The 24,053-nt window shown below is 45.5% G+C and overlaps 1 protein-coding gene across 1 annotated transcript in view; it reads left to right on the forward strand.

Moving 5' to 3' along the window:
- Nucleotides 1-21,853, forward strand: part of LOC132403305 (adenylate cyclase type 8-like) — a 191,743-nt gene extending 169,890 nt beyond the window's left edge. The window contains exons 20-21 of the mRNA XM_059986758.1: nucleotides 5,663-5,777; nucleotides 21,104-21,853. Of these exons, the coding sequence (XP_059842741.1) occupies nucleotides 5,663-5,777; nucleotides 21,104-21,483 (495 nt within the window). The 3' untranslated portion in view covers nucleotides 21,484-21,853. The remainder of the gene's footprint in view (nucleotides 1-5,662; nucleotides 5,778-21,103) is intronic.
- The last annotated feature ends 2,200 nt before the right edge of the window (nucleotides 21,854-24,053 follow it).

The raw sequence follows: 24,053 nt of genomic DNA on the forward strand, positions 1-24,053 counted from the left end.
CATCCTGGCGCCCTGTGGCTCACTGCCTTTCATCCTCACGGTTCTGTACCTCTGCCTGGGTTCTGGTTTCCCCTTGCACTCCCCCATCGTTGGAAGTGTGCTGAGCCGAGACCTAGCCATCATAGGCATAGCTTGCCGATGGTATCCCTCAATAGCAGGGAGCTCACTGTCTGGACTATGGCCGAGTTGGTGCCCCACTTTCGGCCCAAAATAGCTGGCCTATGTTGGTTCAGCCATGTCTTAAATTTACCACGGAGTCCAGTTTTGTTGATATTCTTCAGCCACTGTTCAGTCTGCTTTACAGTGTCAGTGATGTTGTCACTGTCTGTCATTGCTGCATTAAACCACTTTCCAAGACATTTTACTGGGTTGTCCCTGTACTTGAAGTCTGAACTTGCTAGTAATCTTGCCCTTTTTGATCATCATGCATATGGACTTCTTGGCCTTGTAGATCATCCTAGCCCAGGTAGCTATGTTGTCCAGGGTTTCCAATATCTACCTTGCTTGGACATGGGTTACCATGGTTACTGTGATGTCTTCCATGAATCCCCGTATTGCAGATTGTTGGATTCCAGGTTCCAACACTGGGCCTCGGGTTACATCCGCTGTTGCTAATATAAGGAGCTTTGTACCCAAGATGAGGAAGATGGGACGACTGGTTGGATTCACTTTTTGGAGGTCTTGCCACCTGGTTGTAAAGTGGGCTGAAGTGAAGTGTAGCTTGAAACCTCCTCACTAGCTGGTGATCATGTCTCATGTTATTGGCAAGATCCTCACCCAACCTGGATGCCTCCTTTCTGGATATATGTGTTGATATAGTGTTTCTTCATTAAGTAAGTGGTCAGCCTTCTTGCAAGCACCAAGAAGAATATCCTGCACTCTAGACTAAGGGGGAGATTGTCCGAAACTGGGTGATTGTGGAGGAATCTTCTTCCTTGGAAACAAAGCATCCTTCAGTATTTTCCAGCTTGATGGGATAGAGCCTTTGGTTCAAATCTTCCTCATTATCTTCCACAACCTCCAGAGGTGTTTTGGATATACCCCTTCGTCCTGGGGCAGCAGATGACTTTGCTCTCTTGATGATATCCTGGACCTCCTGCCACGTGGGCTCTGCCACGTTCAGCTCCATTGCTGCCATTCTTGGTTGGAGGACTTTTGGACTGAATTTGTGACCCTGATTCCTGCAGGGATCGCTCTGTGACTCCAGAGAAATTCTTCCACCTCCTGCTTTGAGCTGGTTAGGGTGCCAGATTTTTGCTGGTTGAGAAGAGCCCTGGTAAACCCGAATGGGTTTTTAACAATCTGTGCTCTCCTTCTCCCTTCTTCACTTCTGCAGCTGCTCCACCCTCCTGAGCTTGCACAGTTCTTGCAGTTTGCTGGTTCGATCTTTGTCACTTCATTTCCATCAGGTGAACTGTTTTTGAATTGTTTGCTCAGGGTCCTTATCTCACATCTCAGGTGGCAGATCTCTGTTTCCCTCCTGTTTAGTTGCTGAGATGGTTTAAGATCTCCTTTCCACTCCACTGGGCTAAATCGCTCTTTAGTAAAGTTGAACACAATGTCTGTGAGGGGATTGAGTTTCCTGTAGACAGGTCCTGCCAATGTAGCTTCCAAGTTGCAACCAGGTTGTCATCAAACTGCTTCCAAGATGCATTGTCTGATGATCTAGGTCATCTGATCCTCTTTCCTTGATGAATGGATTAGGCTGTCAGAGGGGTCTCTTGTTTGGTAGGCAGCTGAGGAAAGGTCTTCAGCTCTGTGGGGTGCTTCGTGGCTGGAGTTCTCCACCATCTCACCGGATGCTGAGTGGTGCGTTGCACTTGATTTGTCTTCATTTCACAGTTGTACCTTGATATATCTTCAGGCCTTTGATGTTTTTGCAGATTTTGTCCAAATGGCCTCTAGCAATGAATGCCTCCCTGGACAGTGTTGTTTTCTTGAGCCTTGTCATTATTATATTTCCAGTACTAGCCATTGCCGTTATGTCCGTCCTATTGAATCTCTCATCCTCCCCTCCCGAAATCCGGACACTCTGGGAGTATTGCATATTTAGTTTGTCTGTAGCTTGTATGGTGCCCTCTTGCAAGTGTTAGCCTTGTGTGTCTGTGCCTATCTTTCCTGGAGGTCAAAGCAACATGTACAGCAAGCTGGAGGAACTCAGCATCCGTGGAAATGAGCAGTCAATGTTTCAGGCCGAGAGCTTTCCTGGAGGTCAGCTGTCTTTGCAGCATCCCCGACCTCTCGATTGTCGTCCAGTCTTTCCTGAAAGTCACTGGCAAACCATATGTTGCTTGCATCATACACCAGGGTTCTCTCTCTAGTTATCTGATGAGGTAACCGTAGTCTTTGGCCAGGAGCAGACGTTGTCAGGTAGTGCCCAACGCTTAACCACTACACCGTCTAGTTCATATGCCAGCAGTAGTGACCAAGCCGGAAGGCATAGGATATTTACTGTACATCCCAAAGAAAAAGAAGACAAGCTGACACAACCATGGTTAACAAGAGAAATCAAAGCCAAAATAAAAGCCTAAGAGACGGCATATAATATAGCAAAAATTAGTGTGTGGTTAGAGGATTGGGAAGCTTTAAAAATCCACCAGAAGGCAACTAAAAGGCCATTAAGAAGTTAAAGATGGAATGCAAAAGGTAAACTGCCCGATAATATTAAAGAGGATACCAAAAGTTTCATCAGATACATGAAGTGTAAAGAGACATGAGAGTGGATATCAGACAGCTGGAAAACTATCCTGGAGAGATAGTAATAGAGACTAAGGAAATGGCGGATGAACTGAAGAAGTACTTTGCATCAGTCTTCACTGTGGAAGACACCAGTAGTAAAGTGGAAGTTTCACATGTCAGAGCTCATGAAGTGTGTGACATTACCATAACTAGAGAAAGTTCTTGAAAAAATGAAAGGTCTGAAGGTAGATAAGTCACCTGGATAAGATTGTGTATACCCAAAGGTTCTGAAAGAGGCTCAAGAGATTGTGAAGGCATTATCTTTCAAGAATTATTAGATTCTGGAATGGTTCTGGAAGACTGGAAAACTGCAAATGTCACTCCACTCTTCAAGAAGGGAGAGAGGCGGAAGAAAGAGAACTATTGGCCAGTTAGTCTTATGTCAGTGGTTGTGAAGATGTTGGAGTCGATTATTAAGGATGTGGTCTCAGTAGACCTTGTAAAATAGGCTATAGTCAGCATGGTTTCATCAAGGGAAAATACCTGACAAATCTGTTGGAACTCTTTGAAGAAATAGCAAGCAGGATAGACAGTGGAGAAACAGTTGACATTGTGTACTTGGATTTTCAGAAGGTCTTTGGCAAGGTGCCACACATGAGGCTGCTTAGCAGGCAAGACGGCCACAGTATTACAGGAAAGAGTCTAGCATGAATAAAGCAGTGGCTGACTGGCAGGAAGCAAAGAGTGAGAATAAAGGGAGACTTTCCTCTTTGGCTATCAGTGACTAGTGATGTTCCACAGGGGTCTGAATTGGAACCGATTCTTTTCATGTTAATTGTCAACGATTTGGATGATGGAATTGACAGCTTTGTTGCAAAGTTTGCAGACAATATGAAGATAGGTCGAGGGGGAGGTAATTTTAAGGAAGTAGAGAGGCTACAGAAAGATTCAGAAAATGATCAAAGAAATGGCAGATGGAATACAGTGTTTCAAAGTGTATGGTCATGCACTTTGGTAGAAGAAATGAGAGAGTTGACTATTTTCTCAATGGAGAGAAAATAAAAAAAAAACCTGAGGCACAAAGGGACCTGGGGAGTCCTTGTGCAGGATTCCCTAAGGTTAATTTGCAGGTTGAGTCTGTGGTGAGGAAAGCAAATGCAATGTTAGCATTCATTTCAAGAGGACTAGAATATAAAAGCAAGAATGTAATGTTAAGACTTTATGAAGCACTCACTTGGAGTATTGTGAGCAGGTTCAAGCCCCTTTTCTTAGAAAGGATGCGCTGAAACTGGAGAAGGTGCAAAGGAGCTTCACGGAAATGATTCCAGGGTTGAATGGCTTGTCACAGGAAGAGCATTTGATGGCTCTGGCCCCGTGTTCACAAGAATTCAAAAGAATGAGGGGTGACCTCATTGAAACCTATTGAATGGTTCAAGGCCTTGTTAGAGTGGATGTGGAGAGGATGTTTCCTTTGATGGGGGTTTTATGAGACCAGAGGACACTGTCTCAGAATAGAGGGGTAATCTTTACAGTGGAGATGAGGAGAAATTTATTTATCCAGAGAGTACTGAATCTATGTAATTCTTTGCCATAGGCAGTTTTAGAGGCCAAGTTTATTGTATATTTAAGGTAGAGTTTGCTAGTTTCATGATTGTTCAGGGCATGAAGGGATATGCGGAGAAGGCAGGAGTTTGGGGCTGAGACGAAAATTGGATCAGCCACGATGAAATATCAGTAGAATCAATGGGCCAAATGGCCTAATTCTGTTCTTATATCTTATGTCAGAGATACAGTATCTAAGTCATCCTTAGTGACAAGTGAGGTAGGCGGATTGGAGGTTGCTAATGTTATTCTGCTGTTTACAAAAGGTTGTAAAATAAACCAAGAAAATATGGACAGCTGAGTGTGGCATCAGTAGTGGGAAAGTTATTGGAAGGTATTCCAATGAACTGTATATGAGTATTTGAATATACATTGATTGTTTAGGGACAGTCAGCATAGCTTTGAGCATTGTAGGTCATGTTACCGGGAAGTTACCAGGAAAGTTGATGAAGACAAGGCAGTAGTTGTTTTCTACATGAACTTTAGCAAGACATTTGACAAGGTCCCGCACAGGAGGCTGGTCACTCAGCATTCAAGGTAAGGTAGCAAATTGGTTTAGACATTGGCTTTGTGGAAGAAGCCAGAGAGTGGTAGTAGAGGGTTGTCTGTCTGACTGGAGGCCTGTGACTAGTGGTGTGCTACCGGGATCAGTGTTTGGTTGTTTGTCATCTATATCAATGATCTGGATGATAACTGGATCACCGAATTTGCAGATGACACCAACTTGAGGTATAATGGACAGCAAAGAAGACTATCAGAGTTTGCAGTGGGATTTAGACCAACTGGAGAAATGGGCTAAAAAATAGCAGATGGAATTTAATGCAGACAAGTTCCACTTTGGTAGAACCAACCAGGGTCAGCCTTACACAGTGAACAGTAGGGCACTGAAGAGTGCTGGACAACAATGAGATCTGGGAATACAGATCCATACTTAAGTGAAACTGGTGTCACAGGTAGATAAGCTCATAAAAAAACTCTTTTGCATATTGGCCATAAGCCAAAGTATTGAGTCCATGAGGCAGGATGCTATGTTGACATTGTATAAGCATTGATGAGGCCTAATTTGAGGTATTGTGTGGAGTTTTGATCACCTATCTACAGAGAAAACTTACAAGGATGTTGTTGGAATTGGAGGACTTGAGTGATAAGGAAATGACTGAATAGGTTAGGACTTGATTACTTGAAATGCAGAAGATTGAGTGGATATTTGATCGAGGTGTACAGAATTATGAAGAGTATAGATAGGGTATATGCAAGCAGGCTTTTCCTACTGTAACTGGTTGGGACTACAACTAGAGGTCAGGGGCTAAGAGACCACTCTCTGTTCTGGGGAGACAGTGACAGTAATGAACCCAGTGACCGAGACGGCTCTCTGTTTCAGGAGAATCCTGATGCCTGGCGCCACCTCTGCACCCTGGCGGACTTCTCTCTGGCTCTTGAGAACATCATGCTTGAGATTCATAAGCATTCTTCCATCAACTTCACGCTCCGTGTTGGTGAGTCTCTGCGTGCAGTTTCACAGCAACAGGGAATGTGGACTGCACATGCAACAACACTGGAACACACTCTCCCAGCTTTCAGCTGGGCTCGCTGGAGGTGGCAACCTTATCTGCCCATCCTTCTCCACTGATCTCCATCCTGGCAGTTAACCTTGCAAGTGATACATGGCTCCCTCTGCCCCTTCACCTCCTTTCAGATCCCCAGCCGAGGCAACACTTCATTGTGAATCTGTTGGGGTCAATATGGCCTCCTCTACATTAGTGAGACCCAATATAGATTGGGGAACTGCTTTGTTAAGCACCTTTGCTCTATCCACCACAGGTTATCCCAGTGGCCACCCAGTTTAATTCTACTCTCCATTCCCATTTGACATGTCAGTCCTTGGCCTTCTCTACTGCCATGCTGAGGCCACTGTCAAGTAGGAGAAGCAATACCTCATATTCTGTCTGCGCAGCCTCCAACCTGGCAGCATGAATATCGATTTCACTAAGCTCCAGTAATCTCTCCCCCCCCCCCTTTTCTTTTCCATTCCCCATTCTGGCTCTCCTCTTATCCCTTCTCTTCTCCTCAGCTGGATATCATCTCTGGTTCTCTTGCTCTCACGGTCATCTCTTCTTCTTTCAGATACAGCTCTTTACCTTCCACTTATATCCTCGCAGTTTTCACTTTATTCCTTCTCTTCCACCCACCCACCTTCCCCCTCACCTGCTCTCATCCATCACCTGCCAATTTGTTCTCCTTCGCTCTCCACTTTTTTAATCTGGCTTCTTGCTAAAGAAGATTCTTGGGGATGGGATATATCAGCATTTGGAAACCCACACCCTATTTAGGGAGAGCCATTATGGCTTTGTGTGGGAAAGGTCATGATTGAGCTTTTTTGACAGGGTAGAACAGTGAATGTTGTCTACATAGATTTTAGTAAGGCATTACTAAATCGAGACACAACTGCACAAGCGTGTGGACACCAGCCAGTTAGAACAGCGAGAAAAGTTTAAAGGAGACAGCTTTATAGAGAGGGTGTCTGAGTAGGAAGGCTTTGGTTCAATGGGGTTAGGCGATAACAGGCAGAGATGAGGTAGAATACAGACAGGAAATACGTGTGTGAGGCTGGTGTTCTGTACTCGGTGTCAGATGTGGGAAATCCTGGAGACTTCCAGCCTCCTGGACAGCCACATCTGAGCCAGGTGCATTGAGCTGCAGTTCCTTAGGGACCAGATTAGGGAACTGGAGATGTAGCTCGATTACCTTTGTCTGGTCAGGGAGAGTGAAGAAGTGATAGAGAGGAACTATAGGCAGGTAGTCACTCTGGGGCCTGGGGAGTCAGATAAGTGGGTAACAGTCAGGAGAGAGAAGGGCAGGAGTCAGAGGCTAGAGAGTACCCCTGTGGCAGTATCACTTGACAATAAGTACTCCTGTTTGAGTACTGCTGCGGGGTACGGCCTACCTGGGGGAAGCAACAATGGCTGCGCCTCTGGCACAGAGTCTGGCCCTGTGGCTCAGAAGGGGAGGGAAAGGAAGAGGGTGGCAGCAGTGATAGGGGACTCTATAGTTAGGGGGTCAGACAGGCGATCCTGTGGTTGCAGGAAAGAAACTCGGATGGTATTTGGCCTCCCAGGTGCCAGGGTCCGGGATGTTTCTGATCATGTTCATGCTATCCTGAAGTGGGAAAAGGAACAGCCAGAGGTTGTGGTACATATTGGTACCAACGACATAGGTAAGAAAAGGGAGTAGATCCTGAAAATAGACTACAGGGAGTTAGGAAGGAAGATGAAAAGCAGGATCTCAAAGGTAGTAATCTCCAGATTATTGCCAGTGCCACGTGACAGTGAGTATAAGAACAGAGTGAGGTGGAGGATAAATGCTTGGCTGAGGGATTGGAGCAGGGGGCAGGGATTCAGATTTCTGGATTATTGGGACCTCTTTTTGGGTAGGTGGGTCTGTACAAAAAGGACGGGTTGCACTTGAATCCCAAGGGACCAATATCCTGGCAGGGACGTTTGCTACAGCTATTGGGGAGAGTTTAAACTAGAATTGCTGGGTGCAAATTGAACTGAAGAGATGAAGGAAGAGGCAGTTGGCTCACAGATAGAGAAAACTTGGAGACAGTGCGAGAGGGAGGATAGGCAGGTAATAGAGAAAAGTCATGCTTTGACCGATAGTTTGAAATGTGTCTATTTTAAAGCAAGGAGTATTATGAATAAAGAGGGTGAGATTAGAGTGTGAATCAGTACCTGGAGCTACAATGTTGTGGCCATTACAGAGACTTGGATGTCAGAGGGCCCCAGGAATGGTTACTTAGAGTGTGAGGCTGTAGGTGTTTCAGAAAGGTCTGTGAGGGAGGCAAAAGAGGTGAGGGCGTGGCACTGTTGATCAGAGATAGTGTTACGGCTGCAGAAAAGGTGGAGGTCAGGAAGGGATTGTCTACTGAGTCTCTGTGGGTGGAGGTTAGGAGCAGGAAGGGGTCAATAACCATACTGGAAGTTTTTTATAGTCCACTCAATAGTAACAGGGATATCAAGGAGCAGGTAGGGAAACTGATTCTGGAAAGGTGTAATAATAACAGGGTTGCTGTGGTGAGAGATTTTAATCTCCCAAACATTGATCGGCATCTCTCTAGAACTAGGGGTTTAGATGGGGTGGTTTGTTAGATGTGTTCAGGAAGATTTCCTGACACAATATGTAGATAAGCCTACAAGAGGAGAGGCTGTACTTGATCTGGTATTGGGAAATGAACCTCATCAGGTGTCAAATCTCTCAGTGGGGTAAACATTTGGAGATAGTGATCACAATTCTATTTCCTTTACCATAGTATTGGAGAGGGATAGGAACAGACAAGTTAGGGAAACGTTTAATTGGAGGAAGGGGAAATATGAGGTGATCGGGCAGGAACTTGGAAGCATAAATTGGGAACGGATATTCTCAAGGAAATGTACAACAGAGATGTGGCAAATGTTCAGGGGATATTTGTGTGGTGTTCTGCATAAGTACGTTCCAATGAGACAAGGAAAGGATGGTATGGTACAGGAAACATGGTGTACAAAGGCTATTGTAAATCTAGTCAAGAAGAAAAGAAAATGCTTACAAAAGATTCAAAAAACTACTTAATGATACAGATCTATAGGATTATAAGTCTAGCAGGAAGCAGTTTAAGAATGAGAAGGCCTTGGCAGACAGGATTAAGGAAAACCCCAAGACATTCTACAAGTATGTGAAGAGCAAGAGGATAAGACACAAGAGAATAGGACCAATCAAGTGTGACATTCAAAAAGTGTGTATGGAACCAGAGGAGATAGTGGAGGTACTTAATGAATACTTTGCTTCAGTATTCACTACAGAAAAGGATCTTGGCAATTTTAGGGATGACTTACAGCGGACTGAAAAGCTTGAACATATAGATATTAAGAAAGATGACGTGCTGGAGATTTTGGAAAGCATCAAGTTGGATAAATCACTGGGACCAGACGAGATGTACCCCAGGCTACTCTGGGAGGCAAGGGAGGAGATTGCTGAGCCTCTGGCAATGATCTTTGCATCATCAATGGGGATGAAAGAGGTTCCAGAGGATTGGAGGGTTGCAGATGTTGTTCCCTTATTCAAGAAAAGGAGTAGAGATAGCCCAGGAAATTATACACCAGTGAGTCTTACTTCAGTGGTTGGTAAGTTGATGGAAAAGATCCTGAGAGGCAGGATTTATAAACATTTGGAGAGGCATGATATGATTAGGAATATTCAACATAGCTTTATCAAAGGCAGGTTGTCCCTTACGAGCCTGAATGAACTTTTTGAAGATGTGACTAAACACATTGACGAGGGTAGAGCAGTAGATGCAGTGTATAGAAACATAGAAAACCTACAGCACAATACAGGACCTTCGGCCCACAAGCTTGTGCCGAACATGTCCCTACCTGAGAAATTACTAGGTTTACCTATAGCCCTTTATTTCTCTAAGCTCCATGCACCTATGCAAAAGTCTCTTAAAAGACCCTATCTTATCCGCCTCCACCAATGGTGCTGGCAGCCCATTCCACTCACACACCACTCTCTGAGTAAAAAATCTTACCCCTGACATCTCCTTTGTATCTACTCCTCAGCACCTTAAACCTGTGTCCTCTTGTGACAACCGTTTCAGCCCTGGGAAAATGCCTCTGACTATCCACATGTTCAATGCCTCTCATCATCTTATATACCTCTATCAGGTCACCTCGCATCCTCCGTCACTCCAAGGAGAAAAGGCCGAGTTCGCTCAACCTGTTCTCATAGGCAAGCTCCCCAGTCCAGGCAAAATCCTTGTAAATCTCCTTTACACCCTTTATATGGTTTCCACATCCTTCTGTGGTGTTCCACAGGGACTGGTATTGGTACCACTTCTTCTTACATTGTTTGTCAGTGATTTGGATAATGGAATTGATGGCTTTGTGGCAAAGTTTGCAGTTGATATGAAGACAGGTGGAAGTGTAGGTAGTGCTGAAGAAGCAATGTGATTGCAACAAGACTTAGACAAATTGTAAGAATGGGCAAAAAAGTGGCAGCTGGAATAGTGTTGGGAAATGTATGATAATACATTTTGGTAAAAGGAACAATACTGTGGGACTGTTATCTAAGTGGGGAGAAGTTTCGAACATCGGAGGTGCAGAGGGACTTAGGAGTCCTTGTGCAAGACTCCCAGAAGGTTAATTTACAGGTTAGCTGTGATAAAGAAGGCAGATGCAATGTTGGCATTCATTTCAAGGGGAATAGAGTATAAAAACAAGGAGATAATGCTGAGTCTTTATAAAATACTAGTCAGGCCATACATGAAGTATGATCAACAGTTTTGGACCCAATATCTCGGAAAGGATATACTGACATTGGAGAGTGTCCTGAGGAAGTTCACGAGGATGATTCTGGGAATTAAGGGGTTAACAAATGAGGAGCATTTGACAGCTTTGGTCCTGTGCTCACTGGAATTTAGAAGAATGCAGGGGAATCTCATTGGAACCTACCGAATGTTGAAAGGACTGGATAGAGTGGATGTGGAGAGGATGTTTCCTATGGTGGGGCTATGCAGAACTGGAGGGCACAGCCTCAAACTTGAGGGATGACCCTTTAGAACAGGGGTAGGAGGCTCTTTTTAGCCAGAGAGCAGTAAATCTGTGGAATGCTCTGCCAGACTGCGGTGGGGGCCAAGTCTGTGGGTATATTTAAAGCGAAAGTTGATCATTTCCTGATCCGTCAGGGCATCAAAGGATATTGTGAGAAGGCAGATGTATGGGGTTGAGTTGGATCTGGGGTCAGCCATGACGGAATGGTAGAGCAGACTCGATGGGCTGAATCACCGAATTCTGCTTATGGTTTTGTGTTCTTAATTGCCCCTCTTTGCCTTCTGCCAATCAACCAGTGCTCTATCCATGCTAGTATCTTTCCTATAATGCCACGGGTTCTTACCTTGTTAAGCAGCCTCATGTGTGGCAGGCACCTTCTGAAAGGCCATCTGAAAATCCAAGTACACAACGTCCACCAATTTTCCTTTGCTTGCTGTTTCTATAAATAATTCTAACAGATTTTCCAGGGAAATTTTATTTTAAGGAAACGAGGCGAACTTTAGTCTAATTTATCATGTACCTCCAAGTACCTAGGGACCACCTTTCTGTATATAAATAGATATGTTCTTAATGGTGGAAATCCGAAGCAACACACAGAAAAAGCTGGAGGAACTCAGCAGCTCAGGCAGTATCTGTAGAAAGGAATAAACAGTTAGCATTTCAGGCCAAAACCCTTCATCAGCACTGGAAAGGAAGGGAAAAGATATGACAATGGAATGAATGCCAAGGAGCATATGCATCCCCCTCAACTTTCCACTCTTGATGAACAGTCTTGGCGGAAATGTTGACTGTTTCTTCATTTGCATAGATGCTGCCTAAATTCTTCCCGTATTTTGTGGGAAGATTTGTTGGCACAACATAGTAGGTCAAATGTCCTGTACTGTGCTGTAATCATTGGGGAAAATTCCTGTACTGTGCTGTAATCTTTGGGAAAATTCCTGTACTGTGCTGTAATCACAGGGGAAATGTCCTGTACTGTGATGTAATCACAGGGGAAATGTCCTGTACTGTGCTGTAATCACAGGGGAAATGTCCTGTACTGTGATGTAATCATTGGGGAAAGGTCCTGTTCTGTGATGTAATGTTCTATGAAACAAAAGCAGGAGCTGTTGTTCACAGTGACGAAGGTTTTTGTAGATTTCAGGGGGATCTTCATAATTTGGTGAATTGGGCTGAGGAAGGTATTGACCATCAGAATTGGGACATTGTGTTGCAGTTGTTGGTGAGGTCACACGGAGTACTATGTCACGTCTGGTCACCCTGTGAAGGAACATGAAGCAGAAAAGATTTCTGAGGGTGTTGGCGGGATTAGAGGGCTTGAGTTATAGGGAGAGTTGGCCAAGCTGTATAGATATATACCATGGCATGTAAAAGTTTGGGTACCCCTGGTCAAAATTTCTGTTACTGTGAATAGCTAAGCGAGTAAAAGATTGCCTAATTTTCAAAAAAACATAAAGTTAAAGATGACACATTTCTTTAATATTTTAAGCAAGACTACTTTTTTATTTCCATCTTTAACAGTTTCAAAATAACAAAAAAGGAAAAGAGCCCGAAGCAAAAGTTTGGGCACCCTGCATGGTCAGTACTTAGTAACACCCCCTTTGGCAAGTATCACAGCTTGTAAATGCTTTCTGTAGCCAGCTAAGAGTCTTTCAATTCTTGTTTGGGGGATTTTCACCCATTCTTCCTTGCAAAAAGCTTCTGGTTCTGTGAGATTCTTGGGCCGTCTTGCATGCACTGCTCTTTTGAGGTCTATCCACAGATTTTCGTTGATATTTAGGTTGGGGGACTGTGAGGGCCATGGCAAAACCTTCAGCTTGCACCTCTTGAGGTAGTCCATTGTGGATTTTGAGGAGTGTTTAGGATCATTATCCTGTTGTAGAAGCCAGCCTCTTTTCATCTTCAGCTCTTTTACAGACAGTGTGAGGTTTGCTTCCAGAATTTGCTGGTATCTAATTGAATTCATTCTTCCCTCTATCAGTGAAATGTTCCCCGTGCCATTGGCTGCAACACAAGCCCAAAGCATGATCAATCCACCCCTGTGCTTAACAGTTGGAGAGGTGTTCTTTTCATGAAATTCTACACCCTTTTTTCTCCAAACATACCTTTGCTCATTACAGCCAAAAAGTTCTATTTTAACTTTATCAGTCCACAGGACTTGTTTGCAAAATGCTTCAGGCTTGTTTAGATGTTCCTTTGCAAACTCTTGATGCTGAATTTTGTGGTGAGGATGCAGGAAAAGTTTTCTTCTGATGACTCTTCCAGGAGGGTCATATTTGTGCAGGTGTCACTGCACAGTAGAACAGTGCACCACCACTCCAGAGTCTGCTAAATCTTCCTGAAGGTCTTTTGCAGTCAAACTGGGGTTTTGATTTGCCTTTCTAGCAATCCTACGAACAGTTCTCTCAGAACACTTTCTTGGTCTTCCAGACCTCAACTGGAAGACCTCCACCATTCCTGTTAACTGCCACTTCTTAATTACATTATGTACTGGGGAAACGGCTACCTGAAAATGCTTTGCTATCTTCTTATAGCCTTCTCCTGCTTTGTGGGCATCATTTATTTTCATTTTCAGAGTGCTAGGCAGCTGCTTAGAGGAGCCCATGGCTGCTGATTGTTGGGACAAGGTTTGAGGAGTCAGGGTATTTATAAAGCTTTGAAATTTGCATCACCTGGCCATTCCAAACGATGATTGTGAACAAGCCATAGCCCGAACAAGCTAATTAAGGTCTGAGACCTTGGTAAAAGTTATCTGAGAGCTCAAATCTCTAGGGGTGCCCAACATTTTGCATGGTGCTCCTTTCCTTTTTTTCACTCTAAAATTGTACAAAACAAAAATAATACATTAATCTTGCTTAAAATAATGAAAAGAATGTTTCATCTGTTCTTACTGACATCTTCAACATCTCCCTGAGCAGCACCACCGTTCCGTGCTTCAAGGCCGCCACCATCGTCCCTGTGCCGAAGAAGTCTTCAGTGTCCTGCCTAAATGACTACCGTCCCGTTGCACTCACATCCATCATCATGAAGTGCTTTGAGAGGCTCGTCATGAGGCACATCAAGACCCTGCTGCCCCCCTCACTGGACCCCCTGCAGTTTGCGTACCGTCCCAACTGCTCAACAGATGACACCATTGCCATCACCCTCCACCTGGCCCTAACCCACCTGGACAAAAAGGACATATACATTTGGATGCTGTTCATAGACTTCAGTTCAGCATTCAACACAATCATCCCTCAGAAACTGGTTGGAAAGCTGAGCCTACTGGGCATGAACACCTCCCTCTGCAACTGGATCCTAGACTTCCTGACTGGGAGACCTCAGACAGTCTGGATCGGGAGCAGCATCCTCAACACTATCACACTGAGCAGGAGTCTCCCCCGGGCTGTGTGCTCAGTCCACTGCTGTTCACTCTGCTGACCCACGACTGTGCTGCAACACACAGCTCGAGCCACATCATCAAGTTCGCTGATGACACGACCGTGGTGGGTCTCATCAGCAAGAACGACGAGTCAGCTTACAGAGAGGAGGTGCAGCGGCTAACAGACTGATGCAGATCCAACAACCTGTCTCTGAATGTGAACAAAACAAAAGAGATCACAAGATTCACAAGACAAAGGAGCAGAAGTAGGCCATTCGGCCCATCGAGTCTGCTCCGCCACTCCACCATGAGCTAAACTATTCTCCCACCTAGTTCCAATTTCCGGCTTTTTCTGCATATCCCTTGATACCCTGACTAATTAGATACCTATCAATCTCCTCCTTAAACACCCTCAATGACAGGTGTGGCAATGAATTCCATAAATCCACGACCCTCTGGTTAAAAAAATTTCTCCTCATCTCTGTTTTAAATGGGTATCCTCTATAATTCTATGACTGTGACCTCTTGTCCTGGACTCACCCACCAAGGGAAACAGCTTTTTCACATCTACTCTGTCCAACCCTTTCAACATTCGAAATGTTCCTATGAGATCCCCTCTCATTCTTCTATACGCTAATGAATACAGTCCAAGAGCCAACAAACGCTCCTCATATGTTAGTACCTGCATTCCAGGAATCATCCTAGTGAGTCTTCTCTGAACTCTCTCCAACATCAAATGGTTGTTGACGTCAGGAGGGCAGGGAGCGACCACTCCCCGCTGAACATCGACAGCTCCTCGGTAGAGATCGTTAAGAGCTCCAGATTTCTTGGTGTTCACCTGATGGAGAATCTCACCTGGTCCCTCAACACCAGTTCCATAGCAAAGAAAGCCCAGCAGCGTCTCTACTTTCTGCGAAGGCTGAGGAATGTCCATCTCCCACCCCCCCCATCCTCATCACATTCTACAGGGGTTGTATCGAGAGCAGTGAATCTCCCACCCCCCATCCTCATCACATTCTACAGGGGTTGTATCGAGAGCAGTGAATCTCCCACCCCCCATCCTCATCACATTCTACAGGGGTTGTATTGAGAGCATCCTGAGCAGCTGCATCACAGCCTGGTCTAGAAATTGCACCATCTCGGATCGCAAGACCCTGCAGCGGATAGTGAGGTCAGCTGAGAAGATCATCGGGGTCTCTCTTCCCGCCATTACAGACATTTACAATACATGCTGCATCTGCAAAGCAAACAACATTATGAAGGACCCCATGCACCCCTCATTCAATCTCTTCTCCCTCCTGCTGTCTGGGAAAAGACACCAAAGCATTCAGGCTCTCATGACCAGACTGTGTAACAGTTTCTTCCCCCAAGCTGTCAGACTCCTCAATACCCAAAGCCTGGACTGACACCTTACTGCCCTATTGTCCTGTTTATTATTTATTGTAATGCCTGCAATCTTTTGTGCACTTTATGCAGTCCTGGGTAGGTCTGTACTATCATGTAGTTGTTTTATGTTTTTTTTCTGTGTTGTTTTTCTTACGTAGATCAGTCTAGTTTTTGTAATGTGTCATGTAACCCCATGGTCCTGAAAAACGTTGTCTCATTTTTACTATGCACTGTACCAGCAGTTATGGTCAAAATGACAATAAAAGTGACTTGACTTTATGATTTCTGGAGATCAGTTCATCTTCTACTCACTCAACTATTCATAGTAACAGAAATTTTGATATATATGTAGGAAGATAGATAGATATAGATTGATTGTATGTCTTGAAGTGATGCTAGAAACAGCAGTGTCTGACTCAGACAGGAAATGCTAATGTTGTGGTGGTTGCCAGCGTGTGGACGTATTGATCAGCGTGTGGATGTGTTGATCAGCGTGCGGACGTGTTGATCAGAGTGCGGACGTGTTGATCAGCGTGCGGACGTGTTGATCAGCGTGTGGATGTGTTGATCAGCGTGCGGACGTGTTGATCAGAGTGCGGACGTGTTGATCAGCGTGCGGACGTGTTGATCAGCGTGCGGACGTGTTGATCAGCGTGCGGACATCTTGATCAGCGTGAGGACGTGTTGATCAGTGTGTGGACGTCTTGATCAGTGTGTGGAAGTGTTGATCAGCGTGTGGATGTGTGAATCAGCGTGAGGACGTGTTGATCAGCATGTGGACGTGTTGATCAGCGTGTGGATGTGTTGATCAGCGTGCGGACGTGTTGATCAGCGTGCGGACGTGTTGATCAGCGTGTGGAAGTGTTGATAAGAAGAAGGACTGCAAAGGTAGTAATCTCGGGATTACTGCCTGTGCCACGCGACAGTGAGAGTAGGAATGGAATTAAGTGGAGGATGAATGCGTGGCTGAGGGATTCGAGCAGGGGGCAGGGATTCAAGTTTCTGGATCATTGGGACCTCTTCTGGGGCAGGCGTGACCTGTTCAAGAAGGACGGGTTACACTTGAATCCTGGGGAACCAATATCCTAGCGGGGAGGTTTGCTAGGGCTACAGGGCAGACTTTAAACTAGTAAGATGGGGGGGGGGTGGGAATCAATTTGAGGAAACTATGGGAGAGGAGGTTAGTTCACCAGTAGAGCAAGTAAGTAGACAGTGTGTGAGGGAGGAAAGGCAGGTGATGGAGAAGGGATGCGCTCAGCCCGAAGATGTAGGGGAGAAGAAAGAAAAGGATAATGAATTTGAATGCATTGTTAGGGATGAAAAGAGAGGAGGAGATGGAGAGTATCTTAAATGTATCTATTTTAATGCTAGGAGCATTGTAAGAAAGGTGGATGAGCTTAAAGCGTGGATTGATACCTGGAATTATGATGTTGTAGCTATTAATGAAACATGGTTGCAGGAAGGGTGTGATTGGCAACTAAATATTACTGGATTTAGTTGCTACAGGTGTGATAGAGTAGGAGGGACCAGAGGAGGAGGTGTTGCATTGCTTGTCCGAGAAAATCTTATGGTGGTGCTTTGGAAGGATAGATTAGAGATCTCCTCTAGGGAGGCTATTTGGGTGGAGTTGAGGAATGGGAAAGGTGTAGTAACACTGATAGGAGTGTATTATAGGCCACCTAATGGGGAGCATGAGTTGGAAGAGCAAATATGTAAGGAGATAGCAGATATTTGTAGTAAACACAAGGTGGTGATTGTGGGAGATTTTAATTTTCCACATGTAGACTGGGAAGCTCATTCTGTAAAAGGGCTGGATGGTTTAGAGTTTGTGAAATGTGTGCAGGATAGTTTTTTGCAACAATACATAGAAGTACCGACTAGAGATGGGGCAGTGTTGGATCTCCTGTGAGGGAATGTGATAGGTCAGCTGACAGATGAATGTGTTGGGGAGCACTTCGGGTCCAGTGATCACAATAGCATTAGCTTCAATATAATTATGGAGAAGGACAGGACTGGACCTAGAGTTGAGATTTTTGTTTGGAGAAAGGCTAACTTTGAGGAGATGCGAAGGGATTTAGAGAGAGTGGATTGGGTCAAGTTGGTTTATGGGAAGGATGTAATAGAGAAATGGAGGTCATTTAAGGGTGAAATTATGAGGGTACAGAATCTTTATGTTCCTGTTAGGGTGAAAGGAAAGGTTAAAGGTTTGAAAGCACCATGGTTTTCAAGGGATATTAGAAATTTGGTTCGGAAAAAGAGGGGTGTCTACAATAGATATAGGCAGCATGGAGTAAAGGAATTGCTCGAGGAATATAAAGAATGTAAAAGGAATCTTAAGAAAGAGATTAGAAAAGCTAAAAGAAGATACGAGGTTGGTTTGGCAAATAAGGTGAAAGTAAATCCGAAAGGTTTCTACAGTTATATTAAAAGCAAGAGGATAGTGAGGGATAAAATTGGCCCCTGAGAGAATCAGAGTGGTCAGCTATGTGTGGAGCCGAGGGAGATGGGAGAGATTTTGAACGATTTCTTCTCTTCGGTATTCACTAAGGAGAAGGATATTGAATTGTGTAAGGTGTGGGAAACAAGTAAGGAAGTTATGGAACCTATGACAATTAAAGAGGTGGAGGTACTGGCGCTTTTAAGAAATTTAAAAGTGGATAAATCTCCGGGGCCTGACAGGATCTTCCCCAGGACCTTGAGGGAAGTTTGTGTAGAAATAGCAGGAGCTCTGATGGAGATCCTTAAGATGTCATTAGAAACGGGGATTGTGCCGGAGGATTGGCGTATTGCTCATGTGGTTCCATTGTTTAAAAAGGGTTCTAGAAGTAAGCCTAGCAATTATAGACCTGTCAGTTTGACATCAGTGGTGGGTAAATTAATGGAAAGTATTCTTAGAGATAGTATTTATAATTATCTGGATAGACAGGATCTGATTAGGAGTAGCCAGCATGGATTTGTGCGTGGAAGGTCATGTTTGACAAACCTTATTGAATTTTTTGAAGAAGTTACGAGGAATGTTGACGAGGGTAAGGCAGTGGATGTAGTCTATATGGACTTCAGCAAAGCCTTTGACAAAGTTCCACATGGAAGGTTAGTTAAGAAGGTTCAGTCATTAGATATTAATGCTGGAGTAATAAAATGGATTCAACAGTGGCTGGATGGGAGATGCCAGAGAGTAGTGGTGGATAATTGTTTATCGGGATGGAGGCCGGTGACTAGCGGGGTGCCTCAGGGATCTGTTTTGGGCCCAATGTTATTTGTAATATACATAAATGATCTGGATGTTGGGCTGGTAAATTGGATTAGTAAGTATGCTGATGATACTGAGGTAGGAGGTGTTGTGGATAATGAGATGGGTTTTCAAAGCTTGCAGGGAGATTGATGCCGGTTAGAAGAATGGGCTGAACGTTGGCAGATGGAGTTTAATGCTGAGAAGTGTGAGGTTCTACATTTTGGCAGGAATAATCCAAATAGAACATACAGGGTAAATGGTAGGGCATTGAGGAATGCAGTGGAACAGAGAGATCTAGGAATAACAGTGCATAGTTCCCTGAAGGTGGAGTCTCATGTAGATAGGGTGGTGAAGAAGGCTTTTGGAATGCTGGCCTTTATAAATCAAAGCATTGAGTACAGAAGTTGGGATGTAATGTTAAAATTGTACAAGGCATTGGTAAGGCCAAATTTGGAATATTGTGTACAGTTCTGGTCACCGAATTATAGGAAAGATATCAATAAATTAGAGAGAGTGCCGAGACGATTTACTAGGATGTTACCTGGGTTTCAGCACAAGTTACAGAGAAAGGTTGAACAAGTTAGGTCTCTATTCATTGGAGCGTAGAAGGTTGAGGGGGGATTTGATCGAGGTATTTAAAATTTTGAGAGGGATAGATAGAGTTGACGTGAATAGGCTGTTTCCATTGAGAGTAGGGGAGATTCAAACGAGAGGAAATGATTTGAGAGTTAGGGGGCAGAAGTTTAAGGGAAACACGAGGGGGTATTTCTTTACTCAGAGAGTGATAGCTGTGTGGAATGAGCTTCCTGTAGAAGTAGTAGAGGCCAGTTCAGTTGTGTCATTTAAGGTAAAATTGGATAGGTATGTAGACAGGAAAGGAGTGGAGGGTTATGGGCTGAGTGCGGGTAGGTGGGACTAGGTGAGATTAAGAGTTCAGCACGGACTAGGAGTGCCGAGATGGCCTGCCTCCGTGCTGTGTTCGTTATATGATTATATGGATGTCTTGATCAGTGTGCGGACGCGTTGATCAGTGTGCGGACGTATTGATCAGCAATACTGCTTGGGGAAATTAACTGGTTTTGTTTGGTGGTTCGGGCTTGCCTTTCTTCAACATCACACGCTGATGTGGAACACAGGGCCATTGCCACTTGTTTTGCACCTTTACCCAGTGATGTATGCCAGAAATACCAGCAAGGATGGAATGCTGAGCATTTATAAAGCATTGGTCAGACCTGAAGGATTGTGAGCAGTTTTGGGACCGTTATCTAAAAGAATGTTCCTGGGAATGAAAGGGTTAATGTATGAGGAGTGTTTGATGGCTCTCAGCCTGTACTCACCGGAGTTTAGATGAATGGAGGCGGGGTATCTCATTGAAACCTATCGAGTGTTGATGAATGGGGGGTATCTCATTGAAATCTATCGAGTGTTGATGAATGGGGGGTATCTCATTGAAATCTATCGAGTGTTGATGAATGGGGGGGTCTCATTGAAATCTATCGAGTGTTGATGAATGGGGGGTATCTCATTGAAATCTATCGAGTGTTGATGAATGGGGGGGTCTCATTGAAACCTATTGAATATTGATGAATGGGAGGGTATCTCACTGAAACCTATTGAATATTGATGAATGGAGGGGTCTCATTGAAACCTATTGAATATTGATGAATGGGGGGGTCTCATTGAAACCTATTGAATATTGATGAATGGGGGGGTATCTCACTGAAATCTATCGAGTGTTGATGAATGGGGCTATCTCATTGAAACCTATCGAGTATTGATGAATGAGGGGGTCTCATTGAAACCTTTCAAGTGTTGAAAAGCCTGAGCAAACTGGATGTGGGGGGCTTGTTTCCTGTAGTGAGGAGTTCTCAAGCCAGCGGGCATGGCCTCACAATGGAGGGATATTTACAACAGAGACGAGAAGGAATTTCTTGAACTGGAGGGTGGTGAATTTGCAGATTTCGTTGCCACAGACGACTGTGGAGCCCAAGTCATTGGTTATATTAAAAGTGACGGTTGATTGGTTCTTGTTTAACCAGGGCATCAAAGGTTATAGGGGGAAGGGAGAAGAGAGGGATAAGACAGCCATGATTCAAAGGCAGAGCAGATTGGACAGGCTGTATGGCCTTGTCAGCCCCACCCTCGGTTTGCTCCTTTACCCCTGACTGTACACCTCTGCCTCTCCTCTCTACAGTCACCTTGCTGTCTCCCCTGTACCCTGTCCCAGGCCCTGTGAGCTGACACCTCTCGCTCCTGTCGCAGGGTTCAGCCATGGGCCGGCAATCTCCGGGGTGATCGGCGCAAAGAAGCCCCAGTTTGACATCTGGGGCACGACGGTGAACTTGGCAAGCCGCATGGACAGCACAGGGGTCAGTGGCAGGGTCCAGGTGCCCGCCCAGACCCAGCAGATCCTCCACCTTCACGGATTCGCCCTGCAGTACCGGGGGCCCATCTACGTGAAGGGTGTGTCGGAGACACAGGGAAAAGTGGAGACCTACTTCCTGACCGGCAGAGTGGAAGAGGGGGTGAAGCACAAGTGGATGAGGAAGCAAAGTGCACAGCGGACCCTGTCGGCTTTCGTCTCTGGGCTGGTGCAGAAGAAGAACCTGGAAGTGTCCTCCATCGGGGAGCAGGACAACTGACCCGGGACCCCTGCCTCCAGCAAAAGCCCAGGCCATGGTCCAGTCAGACAGGAAGTGGCCATCGAATTCCATTGTACATTGCGGATTTAGGGAAGACTTTGTAAACGCTGAGATGAAATGGTGTGTGACAAGAGACTGAGGTCAGTAGTCACAGAGATGGCCAGGCTCCCCGGAGTCTCACCACCGCCCTAATCACTGTCAGAATCGATGGGGCTGGCTCCCAGGTGACCAGCAGTGGCCCCAGACTCTCTGCAAGACCTTCATGCTGTGGGAAACATGAGGCCTGTACTCAAACAGCCGCTCCTCATTGTAAGCTGGGGTAGCTGTGAAACGTCTCACAAAGCCTGGCTGGGACTGGGGCAGAGGGAACTTGTTACACCACAGAGAATGACAAAAGACTCATGTATATTAAATGACCTCGGATGAATTGGGCAACCTTGTGTGGAAGTCATTTATTCCGTCCAGCATTGCACTCTGCACAGTGGGTGTGAAGGGGTGACACAGGCTCATTGGGTCAGAAAGACCCGTTACCATGCTGTATCTCAAAATCTAACCTTAGATACAGATTACAGTGTTCAGTTCACACTGTACCGGACTATTGTCAATTCCCACTGTGCTGGACTTCAGTCATCTCACGTTGTACTGGACCATGGTCAGTTCATACTGTACCAGACTGGTCAGTTCGAACTGTATGGGACCGTGGTCAGTTCACGTTGTGCCACACCACTGTAAGCACCATGCACCTCCTCTACTTGGGGGTCTACCTGAGTTTGACAGAGGAGGCCTGATCAGTGAACTGGTGGGAGTTGGAGATAAAGATTTCTGCCTGGCTGGGGCGCTGGTCAGGCCTCCTTTGTGCGATCTCATACTGGGGGAGGGCTTTATTGATCAATAGACAGTAGGTCCAGCACCAACCTGATTCTCCCAGTTCACCTGCGTATTGAAATCCCCCATAACTACTGCGACATTACCTTTGCCACATGCCAATGTTAACTCCCTATTCAACTTGCACCCAATATCCATGCTACTGTTTGGTGACCTGTAGACAACACCCATTTGGGTCCTTTTGCCCTTACTGTTCCTCAGTTCTATCCACACACACTCTACTTCTCCTGACCCTATGTCCCCCCCTTGCAAAGGACTGAATCTCATTCCTCACCAACAGGGCCACCCCACCCCCTCTGCCCACATTTCTGCCCCTACGATAGTACATATACCCTTGTACATTCATTTCCCAGGTCTGAAGTCCCTGCAGCCATGTCTCCGTTATCCCAACAACATCATAGTTACCCATTCGCACCTGAGCTTCAAGCTCATCCGCCTTGTTTCTGACACCGTGTATTCAGATATAGAATTTTTAGCCCATTTCTCCTCTCTCTGTTTGAATCACTGCCTGTTGTGCTTAATCCAGCTCCCCGGACTCCCATCGGGCTATACGCCCCTAGAATTTTGTTGTCCTTCCTACATTTACTTATTCTTTCAACACATTTAACTCCATGTTCCATCAGACCATCCCTCTGTACATGTGTCCTCCTTATCATTTGTTCCGCCTCACCTTCCTCTACTACACACTTAATATTCTGGAACCGTGTAGTCCCCACCTGTCCCTTATTCTTTCTCTCGCTATCCTCTCTCACATTCTGGATCCCCGCCCCCTGCAAATTTAAATTAAACCCCCCCCCCCCCCCAAGAAGCACTAGCAAACTTCCCTGCAAGAATGTTAGTACCGCTCCAGTTCAGGTGTAAACCGTCCCTTCGGAACAGATCCCACCTTCCCTGGAACAAAGACCAATTATCTACAAACCTGAAGCCCTCCCTCCTGCACCATCCTCTCAGCCACGTATTAATCTGTATAATCTTTCTGTTCCTTGCCTCACACGCACGTGGCACAGGTAGCAATCCTGAGATTGTTACCCTGGAGGTCCTGCTCTTCAGCTTCACACCTAACTCCCTGAACTCCCTATGCAGGACCCCCTCACTCATCCTACCTACATCGTTGGTCCCTACATGGACCACAACATCTAGGTTCTTGCCCTCCCTCTCAAGAATAGCCTGCACCCGATCTGAGATGTCTCGGACCCTGGCACCAGGGAGGCAACATACCATCTGAGACTCCCGATCTTCCCCACAAAATCTCCTATCTGCCCCCCTGACTATAGAATCCCCTATCACTACCGCTCTCTTCTCTTCCCACCTCCCCTTCCTAGTCGAGGGTCCAACCTCAGTGCCAGAGACAGGACCACTGCAGCTTGTTCCTGGTAGGTCATCCCCACCAACAGTCCCCAAAACGGTATACTTATTGTTGTTGGGAGCAGCCACAGGGGTGCTCTGCTCTCTCTGTCTGTTCCCCCTGCCTCTCTTGACTGTCACCCATCTGCCTACTTCTTGGTTTTTTGGTGTGACTACCTCCCGATAACTCCTATCTATCTCTCCCTTGCCTCCCGAATGATCCGTAGTTCATCCAGCTCCTGCTCCAGTTCCCTAACTCGGTCTGATAGGAGCTGCAGCTGGACGCACCTTTTGCAGGTCAACAGTGTTGACTCTGACCTCCCACATACTGCATACGGAGC

Source organism: Hypanus sabinus, chromosome 12, assembly GCF_030144855.1.
Source record: "Hypanus sabinus isolate sHypSab1 chromosome 12, sHypSab1.hap1, whole genome shotgun sequence".
NCBI classification, from domain to species: domain Eukaryota; kingdom Metazoa; phylum Chordata; class Chondrichthyes; order Myliobatiformes; family Dasyatidae; genus Hypanus; species Hypanus sabinus.